Source organism: Spermophilus citellus, assembly GCF_964194105.1.
Source record: "Spermophilus citellus genome assembly, chromosome: 1".
Classification (NCBI taxonomy): Eukaryota; Metazoa; Chordata; class Mammalia; order Rodentia; family Sciuridae; genus Spermophilus; species Spermophilus citellus.
The window spans coordinates 141,208,191-141,221,094 of record NC_138182.1 but is presented as its reverse complement, the minus strand read 5'-3'; the positions used below and the strand labels follow the sequence as shown (position 1 = coordinate 141,221,094).

The 12,904-nt window shown below is 45.0% G+C and overlaps 1 protein-coding gene across 2 annotated transcripts in view; it reads right to left on the bottom strand.

Moving 5' to 3' along the window:
* Positions 1 to 814: 814 nt before the first annotated feature.
* The window catches only part of GLRA1 (glycine receptor alpha 1), a gene marked incomplete at both ends in the record, with an annotated part of 79,208 nt that continues 67,118 nt past the window's right edge, over positions 815 to 12,904 (bottom strand). The window contains 5 exons of one of the 2 annotated variants that reach the window (XM_081279900.1): positions 815 to 1,126; positions 7,762 to 7,908; positions 9,328 to 9,542; positions 11,162 to 11,299; positions 12,576 to 12,658. In XM_081279900.1, the coding sequence (XP_081136026.1) occupies positions 815 to 1,126; positions 7,762 to 7,908; positions 9,328 to 9,542; positions 11,162 to 11,299; positions 12,576 to 12,658 (895 nt within the window). The remainder of the gene's footprint in view (positions 1,127 to 7,761; positions 7,909 to 9,327; positions 9,543 to 11,161; positions 11,300 to 12,575; positions 12,659 to 12,904) is intronic. The other variant, XM_081279901.1, reaches the window with a different exon arrangement.

Below are 12,904 nucleotides of genomic sequence, written 5' to 3'. Positions count from 1 at the left end.
CTTACCGGAGAATGAGTGTGGTCCCTCAACTTGAGACATGAGGATTGAGGTGGGGTCACTTGATTCCCAATCCTCAGGCCTCTGAACTTTAGTTACTCTCTTCTCCTCTGTCCACCTTTCCCCATCTCCACTACCCATGCCCATGTGTACAACCCTCTTGAAGCAGAGGTGGAATGGCTTTTTGGCATGTGTCCACATGGGTCAGTTTGAAGACAGATATGGCATTTGGAGGGGTATGATGTGGGACACATGCCAGAGCAAGCTTATTTTGTGACTGTTTCCACTTTGGGAAAAATTGTCCATCACTTCTGTGACTTTAAAAATTTAAGCAGTTACTAGGCTGATAGGTTAAGAAACAAATCTTTTGTTCTTGTGGTTTTGCATTAATATTAAGCATGAATATATATCATATATTACATTGCTTTCCTTCTGCTCTGGGCAGACTGTACTCTCCTTCCAAATAGGAAAACTGCACAGTCCGCGGACTCAAATTTTAAAAGTTGTTATTCCCCAACTCCCCATCCCCACCTATGCCCCACCCTGCCTCCCTGGCCCTCGGTTGGTTCCTATATTAGAAAAGTCCCGCCCGCCCCATCCCCATCAACCCACCCCAGGTTAAATAGATAGTGCCACATTCTAGAATTCATGCATTAGTGCATTTTGCTATTGCACATATTGCAGAGAGAGAGAGGGAGACAAGAGTTGTGTATGTGCCCCTCCCTCTTCCCCTCTCTTCCTTAGGCTCCCAGATTCCTGTGCGCTTCCCCACTGCCCTGTCCCAGCCTCCCCCAGCATCCCCCCACATCCCAGCCCTTCACTGGTTGTGGACGTCCTCTCTGCGGACAATCTTGTAGATGATCCAATAGAACATGTTGAAGATGAGGAAGGCCATGGGGAAGCCAATGCGGGATATTTTGTCGATCTTCTTGGCCCTCTGGATGAAGAGTTTTCGCATCTCCTCTGGGGACTTGGATGGTGCGGGAGGCGGGTTGGTGGTGTTGTTGTTGTTGGCGCCTTTGACCGAAATGCCATCCTTGCCTTGCAGACAGGCTGGGCCCATGCCATAGGCAAAGTTGAAGCGGCCCTCTCCTGCCTCATCCTCCTGGAATAGATTCAACATGGGGCTCTACTTAAAATAAGACAGGGGCTGGGCACCCTCCCTGCAAGGCACTCCCCCGGGGCCAGGCCATGCCCATCTGGCTCTCCCTGACCCCCACACTGTACTCTCCCAGGTGTCTGAAGGCTTTTTGGCTGGCTGGGGAGTTCTGCCTTATAGAGGGGCGCCACTTTCATGTGGAAACAGGTGCAAACCAGGGGATGGGAACATGGTTCAAATTCTGGAGATCCATGCTAGATCTCAGCGCCGTTGTAGGCTGGCAAATCCCTTCCTTCTGTGAGTCTCAGAGTTCTTCCACTTTTTCCTGTTCTTACCTCACTACATTTCAAGGCTTTGACCCTCAGACATTTCATTGGGTCAATACTCAGTGCTGTGTAATGGATTTTGGTCTGAAGTTCAGAAGACAATTTGGACAGATCCCCTGTTTTGCCTCTGTTGCTTCCTTGCCCTGGTCCCCACCCCCTTGTTACCTAGGAAGAGAACAAGAGCTCTCTACCTTCCTGTTTCACAAGCCAGGGAAGCCATAGCTTCTTCCTGCCTCATGTCCCCACGTCTCTGGAAGTTGTAACCTCTGGGTTTTTATGATGATCTTGTTCATCATTTGGTTCCAACTTACCTTTTCAGGGTGCCCCTCCCCCATGTGCTTTGCACCTCTGCCAGCTTTGTTGGACTATTTCTGTTTCCCTTGTGCAAAATGCCTGTCTCCCTTATCCCACTGGCTTGTCCCTGCTCCCGGTCAGTGTGATCTCACCCTGGCCTGAGTCAATGGAAGCACTTTTGTCTGCTCTCGTCACATCCAGCCTTGCTATTTCTCCATGAAAATTCTGTAGTGGCATTGAAACTCCAGTATTTTGGTTTCAGCTGAACTGTTTGTTGATTCAGTGTGTGTTTCTGGGAACGTTTTATCAGCTCACATGGCCTTCCTAGATATGGAGCGCTTTTAGGATAGGAATTCTGTCTTTTGCTTGTCTCTGTGCAGGACAGGGCTAACCGAGAATAAGATATTCAATACAGAACTTGCCGGTGCCTCTCTGTCTCTACTTGTGCCACCCTAGGATGGGCCAGCATCTGGATTTGTTGCAACAACCTTTAGCTTAGTCTGGAGGCTGCCAGCCTCCCTGACCCCCCTACCCATCTGGATTGTTATAAAAGAGATCTTATTGGTTATCTTTTTCTTGGAACTTTTTAATAGGGCTGCCATTGACTTCAGGAAAAAGAAAATCCTTAACATGGTGAGCAAGGCCTCAGATGACCTGGATCCTGTCTACCTCCAGTCTCCCTGTGGCATTCTCTAGGTAGCTTTCTATGCCCCAGTCACCCTGCAGTATTTCCATATATTTGAAATGTATCTGCCTTTTCATCTTTGGATCTCTGTTCAAGTTGTCCTTTTTTTCCTGGAATACAACCTAGCCCTAACCCTTGCCTCTGACTCCTCTTTTTTCTTCTTCTTTTCATTTTTTCTTTTTCTTTTCTCTTTCTTTCATTCATTCTTTTTTTTTTTTTTCCCAGCACTGGGAATCACCCCAGGGTCTCATGCACTCTAGGCAAGACTTCTGCTACTGAGCTATGTCCCCTGTCTCTCTCTTTCTTTCACCTAATTTCTTTCTCAGAAGTTCATTGGATTAGACAGAGGGGAATGAAGGGAGGAGTGGGGGGTGAGAAGAGAAAAGAGTAGAATGAACCGGACATAACTTTCCTATGTTCACCTATGAATACACGACCAGTGTAACTCCACATCATGTACAACCACAAGAATGGGAAGTAATACTCCATGTATGTGTAAAATATCAAAATACATTCCACTCTGTGGTCACGTGTAAATAAAAATAACAAGAAAAAATATTATTTTTTTAAAAAAAGCCTTCCCTAAGCTCCCAAGCATAGGTTAGCTATGTGCTCAGTAAAAGTGCCCCCCACTCCCCGGCACTTTTAAATCTCTTATTTCCTGTTTTTTTTTTTTTTTTTTTTTTTTTGCCTAGAATGCAAGAGGCTCTAGGTTCCACCCCCAGCACTGGGAAAAAAAAAAGCTCTTATTCCACTGTACCTCCTTGACCAATGTCTGTCTCTCCCATTCGATTGTCAGCTCTGTGAAAGCAGAGGGAAAGCTTGTCATGGTCACTACAACCTCAACACATGTGAACAGGTCTTGGCACATGAGCTCAAAGTTGATTGAATAAATAAATGGTTACTCATACTTCTTCATTGTCACCAGCCTTAGCTTCCTGGTTTTTGTTCATTTGTTTAAATGGGGTTGTATTCCTGGCACCGGGAGGGTCTGAGACGCATGATAAATGCCAGGGAAATGTTGGTCAAATGAATGAACCTGGTCCAACACCTGCACCACAGAAGTGGAGGAAAATAGGCAAACTCTGTTACACATAGGTTCTCAACAAATATTCATTCATGAGTAGGGCAATAGAAGAGGGCTTATTTCAGGCCCAGGAGAGTAGTACTTGTTGGCCAGATTACTAGGCTCGATACATGAAAGGGGTCTAGCTCTTACTCTGTGACATTTAAATATAAATCTGCCCTTGTGGAGTGATGAAGTACACTCAACATTTGGGCGGGACTACTGTGTTTATATGTAGGGAAGTACCACCACATTAACTTTCTATGTATCTTTAGGAATGAATTATTTTCTGCCTTTCTCATCTGTTAAACACTAGAATGGAAGGAGCTGAGGTTTGGAATTGAAAGTTCCTCTGAGTCAAAAGATTATCAATTTCACATTGTATCTGGGAGAAAGGAAATTTCTTAGGAATGACCGGAAAAAGCTTGCTATTCCTATTATAACCAGCAGGTGGCAGGAAACATCTGCCTATCTGCTGTTGGGGTTGAGGCTGGGGTGTGGAGCTGGGGAATCTGGTAGTGTACCCTGGAACCTGGAGAGGTTGCTCATGAACCTGCTGAGTCTAGGCCTCATAGAATATTCTAATAATCTGCCTAATGAGGCTGCCTAGGGATTGGAAGACTAGATGCTTTCTGCCCAACAAATGAGGTAACATGGGAGAATGGTGGGAGTTGGGGAGTTTGGCCAAAAATCACAGTCTTCCAGAAATTCAGGCCTGTGTCTAGTTCCTCTCTGATCACAATCTGGGGCCTAAAATCCCTTCTGCATACTACTGCTAAAAGGAGATTTCTGTGACCCACACTTGGATACCTCTACTGTATAAAACTCAGCTGGAATGGCTTAACCCAAAGGAGGTTCTTTGCTATGGTGAGGCCAATTCTGTGTCCTTGTAGTTTCTGAGATTTGGGCCAAGTTCAGAGTCCTTATGAATGAGGTCACATAAACTCAAATGTGCCCAACAGGACAGCGGAGAGAACTGCAAGTGCTCAAATGAACTGGGGCTGAACAATCTGTTAGAAGAGGTGGTGGTAACCTGGAGAATGCATTCTGTACCCAAAGACAGTTCCGGCACATGAATTTCATGTGGGATTGTGTAGCCAGTATGGCCAGATGCTGTGATTTTGTCAAGTGACACCAAAAGTGTGGTTTTAAAAAGATCTGAGCACCTTATTCTAGATTTTTTAAACGCTGGTGGCTAAATCCAAGATATTTGCATTTTGGATTTAGCCTTCTTAGTACCAGTCAGTGACCTGTGCCTTGAGTTATGCCTTACTTCTTGTTTATGATCTCATAAATTCAGGATTATGTTTATCTGCTTCACTGCTTAACAGATAAGAGCTCATGGTGTATGGTTAATGTTTTGGAAAGAACACCTTGAGCACTTCCCCTGCCTGTGCCATTTGTCCTTGCAGTGGGATCCTGGGGGCTTGCTCTGTCTCACTGTGGTCAGTGTCTGTCTTCAGTTGCAAGAGAGGAGAGAAAGAGATGATTTCTGAGATTCTCTTGCAGGAGGGAGATGAGCAGGAGAATGTGATCAATTCTGGATAGTGGTTTTGTTCACACCTTACCTGGCTGGAGATAAAAGTTTTTGCTTTCCTCTAGGGGGGAATTGGGTATGGGGACGTTGGAGATAGCCTTTGGGAGTACAGTAGCCCACCTGGTACCTAACTACAGGGGACTCATTTACACTGTAGCCTATGCAAATACACCTCCTGGAGTTGTGTAGTGGTGGTACCCAATTGAAAGGTTTGGTTTAGTCACATTTTTGGACATAGTCTTTCCAAATAAGTGTTTCCAAAAGTGTCTTTAGCAGAGGAAAATGCAAAAAAAAAAAAAAAAAAAGTAAATAAAAATGAATCCCAGAGGACTGGGTATATAGCTCAGTTGGTAGAGTGCTTGCCTTGCATGTACAAACCCTGGGTTCAATCCCCAGCACCACGTAACAAAAAACAAAACAAAACAAACAAACAAACAAAAAATTCCAGAGACAATTGTATTTGGTCAGTTTCTTTCTTACATATTATTATTATTACTTGGTACCCAGGGATTGAACCCAGGGACTTAAATGCTGAGCCACATCTCCATCCCTTTTTATATTTTATTTCTAGACATGGTCTCACTGAGTTGCTTAGGACCTCACTAAATTGCAGAGACTGGCTTTGAACTGTGATCCTTCTGCCTCAGCCTCCTGAGCTGCTGGGATTACAGGTGTGTGCCACCAGGCCTGATGCTTACGTATTTTTTTAATAGTCAGGGAGTAGCTAGGAATCTAGTGTACAGTATAAAAAGGACTAAGGCTAGGGATCTTTTAAGATGGTCTAGCTTGCAGAACCTACAGTTCCCTTTCCCAATACATGGTGATGTCTTAACTCCAAGGGCTTCCTCTGTCTCAGAAGGGGTGCCTCTTCCCTTTAGCATACTGCCAAAAGTCAACTGAATCATGTCACTGATGTTTAAGAAACACATTGATGGAAATGTGTGTGTAGTAACCATTTTAATTCAAAAAAATTTTTTTATAGTTGTAGATGGACAGGAATGCCTTTATTTTATTTGCTTTTTATTTTCATGTGGTTGGTGCTGAGGATCGAACCCAAGGTCTTGCACATGCTGGACGAGCACTCTGCCATTGAGCCACAGCCCCGGCCCTCATTTTACTTTTTGACACAGCTTCTCTGGCATCCTCTAATTTGATCCCCACCAGTCTCTCCCATTTGACACATTAAGTCCATTTTAAGGCTGGTGAAACTGGGCCCAGAAAGAGGCTAACTTGAAGTCATATTCTAAAGAAAATCCAGGAGACAGTTTTTTTGTGATTGATAGCATTCAGTAGTTATTTTAAATAGGTCTGTCTGAAGCTTGTAAGACCTTGGTATATCACAGGTGAGTGGTGTGACCTGATAGATTATAGTGTCTGGGGTCCTTGATTGCCCTAATCTGCCACTGGAAGTATTTCAGGGCAGGCTGTCTGACTGGAAGGCTTCCTCTTTATCCATTAGTGTGTTTCTCCCTTTGTTCAATTGTTTAACAAGACTTATTGTACGTTCATAATACATCAGGCTCCGTGTTAGGTCCAGACATGTAGTACTAAGCAAAACCAGACGTGGTCTCTGTCCTTATGGGCCTTATAACTCAGTGACTAAGAGAAGGACATTAAACAATCACATTGTAGAACGTGTAACTATGGACCAACACAATGTTTAGAAGGATAGAAATCGAGTTCATTTGGAACATGGCCTTGGTTAGCATACACAGCACCTTTATGCTCATTCGAAAAAGGGGGTCCCTTTCTCTGGGCATGTGAACTGGAGTCCTTTCAGATAAAGTGTCAAGCCAGAACATGGCTTAGGAAGAGTCCCTCCTTGGCTAGGGCCCTTGTAGGATACAAACTGCACTAACACACCTGATACCCTTATATGAAAGCCTTAACAAAGGACCTAGGCCTTCAGCAGCTGACAACTAGACAGGAGTGGGTTGATATCAAGTGTGGTGGTTCACTGGTACTGGAAAAGCAAGAAGAGAAGAGAGAATGAGATGTCTGATGTCCTTTGTGTATGAGGAGCTAAGAAAAAAGCTATTGTGGTTAGTGATCAGACAGCAAAGGGATGAGGCTAGAGAGGGAAGTGGAGTCTCTGATCCCCAGGAGAAAGGTCTTGTGGGGAGGTCGATATGGTCCAGGGCAGGGGGTGGTTGGATCCAACAGGTTGCCCTCTCCCCAGTGGCATTTAATAACCTCTGAGTTAACAGATGTTGGTGACTTTTAAAAGACAGCCTGCCAAACGTCCCTTTATTCAATCCCCACACTGGGAGGAGGATTTGCTTGTGGCCCCTCCCTGGGGACAGGCAATAAAGACTTGGAACTTGGACATTCTGATTTAAGATCCTGCCTTTTCTAGCACAGTTTCCTTCTGGAACCAAGCCCAACGAAGTAATGTAGTCTTGCAGAAAAAAAAAACAAAAAACAAAAACCAACACACGTCTCCCACCCTCCCGTCTTTAGGTATATAGTTAGCTATTGCCTTGACCTTTCAGCTTTTGCTCCATTAGTTCTGCCTTTAGGTAACCTGGTAATTTCTGCATGGTTGCCATCATGATTGTAGGAGTGACCGCCTGTTGACCCAACTAGGTCATTATGTGGGGTGTGGGGCGTGAAACTAAAGATCTCTAGGACTTTAATTCCTATTTCTTGCTTGCCTGGCCCAATAAGAAGGATGGCCCAGGGAAAAAAGGTATCCTAAGACAAGACTTTCCACCAACTGCCAGCTGTCCCTCCTTAGGTAGTGACCCAAAGGCCTACCTTGTGATGTCTCCGCTTCCTCCTGAATCGGAGCAGCTCTTTGTGTTGCCGAGACACAAAGTTGACAGCGGCATACTCTAGCAGGGCTGAGAACACGAAGAGCAGGCAAACTGCCATCCAAATGTCAATGGCTTTCACGTAGGATACCTGGAGTGAGGGTAGGGAGAAACGCAGCGGGGTGAGAGCCCAGGAGAGTGGAACAGCAGTCCTCCTTTACCTCTCATTTTATTTTCCACAGTTTTGGATGTGACCATGCTCCTAAAATAATAATTTATCAGTCTTAAGATGCACAGTGTTCTGAACTGTGTGATGAAATCTGGCATGATCCTGTCCCATCCTGTCCAGAACATGAAGCATTCCTTTGTCCAGCATATCCATACTATCTGTTTACCCATCCACAGGCCACTTGGTAGCTTTCCTGGTTATCAGATTGAAAGTCAAAATGTTGATGTCTTGTGTTCAAGTAACCCTTTTTTTTACTTAATCATTGCCCCAAGGCACAGGAGCAGTGATGCAGGTAATTTGCATATGCCAATTTGGATATCTCTCACCATAGCATATATGAGGCTGTCATTTTAAAAAGGACTTGCTTGCAAGGTTGACCCAGGACTGGTGTCTGGGATCTTGCATTTGGGGACTGTTCCTACTTTCCCTAACTGATGAGCATGGCTCACTGTGCTGTAACTGCTTATACAAGAACATGCTTTATGCTGAATATTTGATTTCCACCAAGGAGTCTGAAATTTTGGTACACGCTAGGCAGAAAATACCAACCCCCAGTTAAAACTTTGGGTGCTCAGTACCAAGAGAGTCTCTGTCTCTCTGGACAGATGTATCATGCGTCTACAGTTTTGTTGTTTGAATAAGTAAGCTCTTTGTGACTCTTCATGGGAGGGAGAGAGTTAAGAAGCCAGCACATGGATTCTTGTGTCTGACTATATTATTATAATCTAACAGTGTATCCTTAGTTTGTTACTATGATAAATCTTAGCTGGGAGTGCAAGGGTATACTGAGTCCTGAGTCCTGTCAGCTCTCTGAATGTGGCGATGGTCTTGGAGATCCCTGACACAAGTATTTACTACTTACCGTGAAACGAGAAGAATATGGTAATTAGCTCTAACTGTGCATGGAGGAGAATGCGAAGTTAAGAATTTGAGGTTTTTGGAGACAGGGTCTTGTGACATTGTTGCTGAGGCTGGTCTGGAACTCCTGGGCTCAAGAGATCCTCCTGTCTCAGCCTGTGGAGGAGCTATATACCACTGCACTTGGCAAGTTTTAGTTTTCCTTTTGTGTGTGTGTGTGTGTTTGCAAAGTTGAGTTTGAATAGTAGATGAAACAGAGTGTGTGTCTAGTGATAGTAGAGAATGGAGCAGAAGGTGGTGTCTGGCAGCCTGTATGGAATGCAATGTTGAGCCTGGTGCAAGGTTGGATGGATTAGAACACTGGACCATGAACATATAGTAGGTAAACACCACTGATAAGTTCCACATGCTCCCCTCGTCTCTGGCAGTCTAGACAGACGAGTGCTGTCTTTTTCTATGCAGGTGTTCTGCAGTGTCACTTACCTTGGGCAGGGATGCTCTGGAGCCAGAGCTCTGAGTGGTCATGGTGAGCACAGTGGTGATGCCCAGGCCCACACGGGCTGGTGCTGCATCCATGTTTATCCAAAAGGAAATCCATGAGAGGATGACGATGAGCAGGCTTGGAATGTACATCTGGATCAGGTAATAGCCCATCTGCCGCTCCAAATGGAACCGGGCCTCAATACAGGTGAATTTACCTGTAAGAAATTATAGTGAGAACACAAGTTAGGCTGGTGGGTGGGAGCAAAGGGTTTGGGGTCAAAAAATAGCTTTGAGTGGAGTTCTGGTTCAGCCATTTGTTAGCTGTGTGCTTCGGCAAGAGTATGAATGGCTCTGTATCTGTTTCCTCATCTGTGGTTAATTGGGGATAATACAGTTTGTCCTCCGTAACAGCAGGTTCTACATTCATGGATTCAACCAAATGTAGGTAGAAAATATTCAGGAAAAAATGCACCTGTATTGAACATGTATGGACTTTTTTTCTTGTTATCATTCCCTAAATGGTAAAGTATAACATGTATTTACATAACATTTGCATCGTATTAGGTATTGTAAGTAATTTAGAGATAAAGTACACAGGAGGATGGGTGTAGGTTATGTGCCAATACTACACCATTTTATATAAGGTTCTTCATTCTTGGATTTTGGTGTCCAATGGGGGTTCTGAAACCAATCCCTTGTTGATACCAAGGGATGGCAGTAATAGTAGTAGTAATACCTACTTCATGTGGTTATTAATATGGTTATTGTGAGGATAAAATGAGATGATGCTTTTGAAGAACTTAGCACAATCCTCACATATTATAAATGCTCAGATTGTTACTTGTCTCCATCATCATCATCATCACCAATATCACCATCCTTGACCTTGGTCCCCACTCCCTCCCTTGTCGTGAGCATGTCCTGTACTTTCACTTGCTCAGGGATGAAGAGAGTGACTTTGGAGGCTCTGAGATTTCTCTGAGCTGACTCAGAAGAGGATCCCAGATGGACCAGAATCCAGGCTTTCTGTCCCTTCAACTGGGATTTCAGTTTGCACGAGAGCCCGCAGTGGCTTCTCTCAGTCCCTCCCCTTCACCCCTTCTTCTCTGTGACCTGCCACCAGTCAATGCCTTTCCTCTCATCTGGGTTCAGACAGCAGCTCCCTACCAGCCTGCCAGCTGGCATGCCAGTTCACTGATTGTACCCCACAGTGCTTCTGTGAGCTCTCTCCCAGTCTGTGACAGGGCATGCAAAGCTAGTCTTGATCCAACACCAGTTCGTTCCCATATCGATCTCCCCGCCAAGGCTGTGCTGGTCATGGAGACAGGGTGTGAGCTAAGCAGTTGTGGTTTTCCTGTCTTCCTGTGGCTCCCAGGTGAGTGGACCCTTTCTAACTAGTTACTGATCTGAGCTGCCTCCTTGTAGCTCCCTCTTGCTGAGGTCTCGCGTGAGTATTCTCTATACTTTTGCCCTATCAGAAATGCCAATTCCTGGGTGATAGGGACTGTCCTCCCAATATGAGTTCTTCCCCTTCAGCCTTAGGAACAGGATCCATTCTGCTACCTGGAATAAAGACTGTATTTACCAGCTTCCCTTATAATTAGGTATGGCCTAAACTTAAGTTACTTGCCCCAGGACTCACGGGGAGAAAATTTCAGAACCACTTTTTGGTTTCAAAACCTATTCTCTTAACCACTAGGTGATAAATACAGATCTGTGAGCACCACGGGCACTGTACAAGCACTATAGAATCAGTGATAGAATATGAGCATTTGAGATGACCTCTGGTCCTGGTTGGGGGTGGGATCTGAGGACAGCAACCCCGTATACCTACCTGTGTTGTAATGCTTGGTGCAATATCTCAAGTCCTTCTCTTCCTTCAGGATAAACTGGGGCAGGGTTAGTCCATCTGCCACCTGTACAGCTCCTTGCTCCTGCCACTCAAAGATGAGGTCATTCATGGTGTATCCAACTGGGATGGGATGAAAAGAAGCAGCAGTGATCACCCAGGGTCACTTGTTTGAAGCGCGTTGTGGTTAGGGTTAGAGGCTGGGTGAGCCATCAGTCACTCGATGGAACTCATGGGATCACACAGCCTTCTCTTTCTCACAAAGGAGGGCAAAACTTTGTTTACAGCTACCCCACAACCCTTCCCTCTCCCTCTTTCCTCCATGTCCTGCCTTAGCTTGTCCTGGTGCCCTCCCCTCCCCGCCAAGCTGCAGAGTAGTTGACACCTGATGCTCTGCCTGCACCCCATCTTGGCCAGCATCCTCTTTTTCTTGCAGCAGATTTTCTTGGGGGGGGGGAATGACTCTACTGTTCAAGCTCATGGTAGGACTATCTGCTGGGAGGGGATAAGGTATGAAATAGTGACCCAAGCTAGACTAATCAGACTCCCTGCCCCAGGACTTTTGACTCTTGAGAGAGGTAAAGAAGGTTCTGAGTTGGCTGGTACTGATTCCCCTCGGAGGCGGTGCTCCAAGCAAGTGGTCCATTAGTTCCCAACACTTAAATGCTGTGCTCTGGTTCGTGTACTTTTAAGTTAATCAGTTGGTTTCTATGTTTGCAATGTAGGGAGTCAGGTTTTCTTTCTTTTTTTCTTTCTTAGCACTACTGGGAATTGAATCCAGGGAAACTCTACCACCGAGCTATATCCCAGACCTTCTTAGTTTTATATTTTGAAAGATTCTCACTAAGTTGCTCAGGCTGGGCCTGCACTTGTGATCCTCCTGCTTCAGCTTCCAAGTTACTGGGCTTATACATATGGGCTACCGCACCTGCTTCCAATCTGTTAAAATCCTGGTCCTTCACGAAGCCTCCAATACCCTCTCCTTCCAGTAGAGGAAAAGACTCCTCTGCCAAGTGGCTGCAGCATTTGCATGTCTAACAACATTCTTAGCGCTGGCTGCCCTTAGTAAGAGTTACTTATGCAGTCAGTCGCCTCTCCTCTGCTGAAGTGAACTTCCCTGGGAGTTCATGGACCTTGGCCTACTCGAGATCTTTCTCCTCAGTTCCTGATAAGCACAGTCACAAGAGACATGGAACAATGCTTCTTTGGAGAATGCTGCTGACTCCAAACTTGGGCCTCGGTTGAAGAAGGTAAGGGCAGTTATATTTCTAGTGTATTTTCTAAAAGCAAAGCCCTTATGTAGTGTTTTGAGTTTTTACAGTGTTTTTTTTTTTTTTTTTTTTTTTTTTTGGTAAATGGGAGCCTAGTTCTCTAGAAAGGACTCATGCAAAGGACTCACAGCTTTCCAGTTGCATGATACAGGTCTGGACATCCATGGGGAAATTCTTCAAGTCCATGGGGCAGGCCAGTGTCAGAGTGATTCTAGGAAGAGAGGGAGTTAAATGATGCTGAATCCATATTCAGAGAGACTGCGTCTCCATCCTAGTTACTAGCAGAAAAGCAATTATCCCGGACAGGGAAAGAAGATCAAAAAACTAGTGTTTATTGAATAAATGTATGTATATTTCCAAGTTCCTTATATGGAAGTAGAGGCTTAGAGAGGCCAAGTAGCTTGTCTAAAGTCACACAGAGTCAGAGGAACTTACAGGTTTCTTTGGAGTCTGTCTG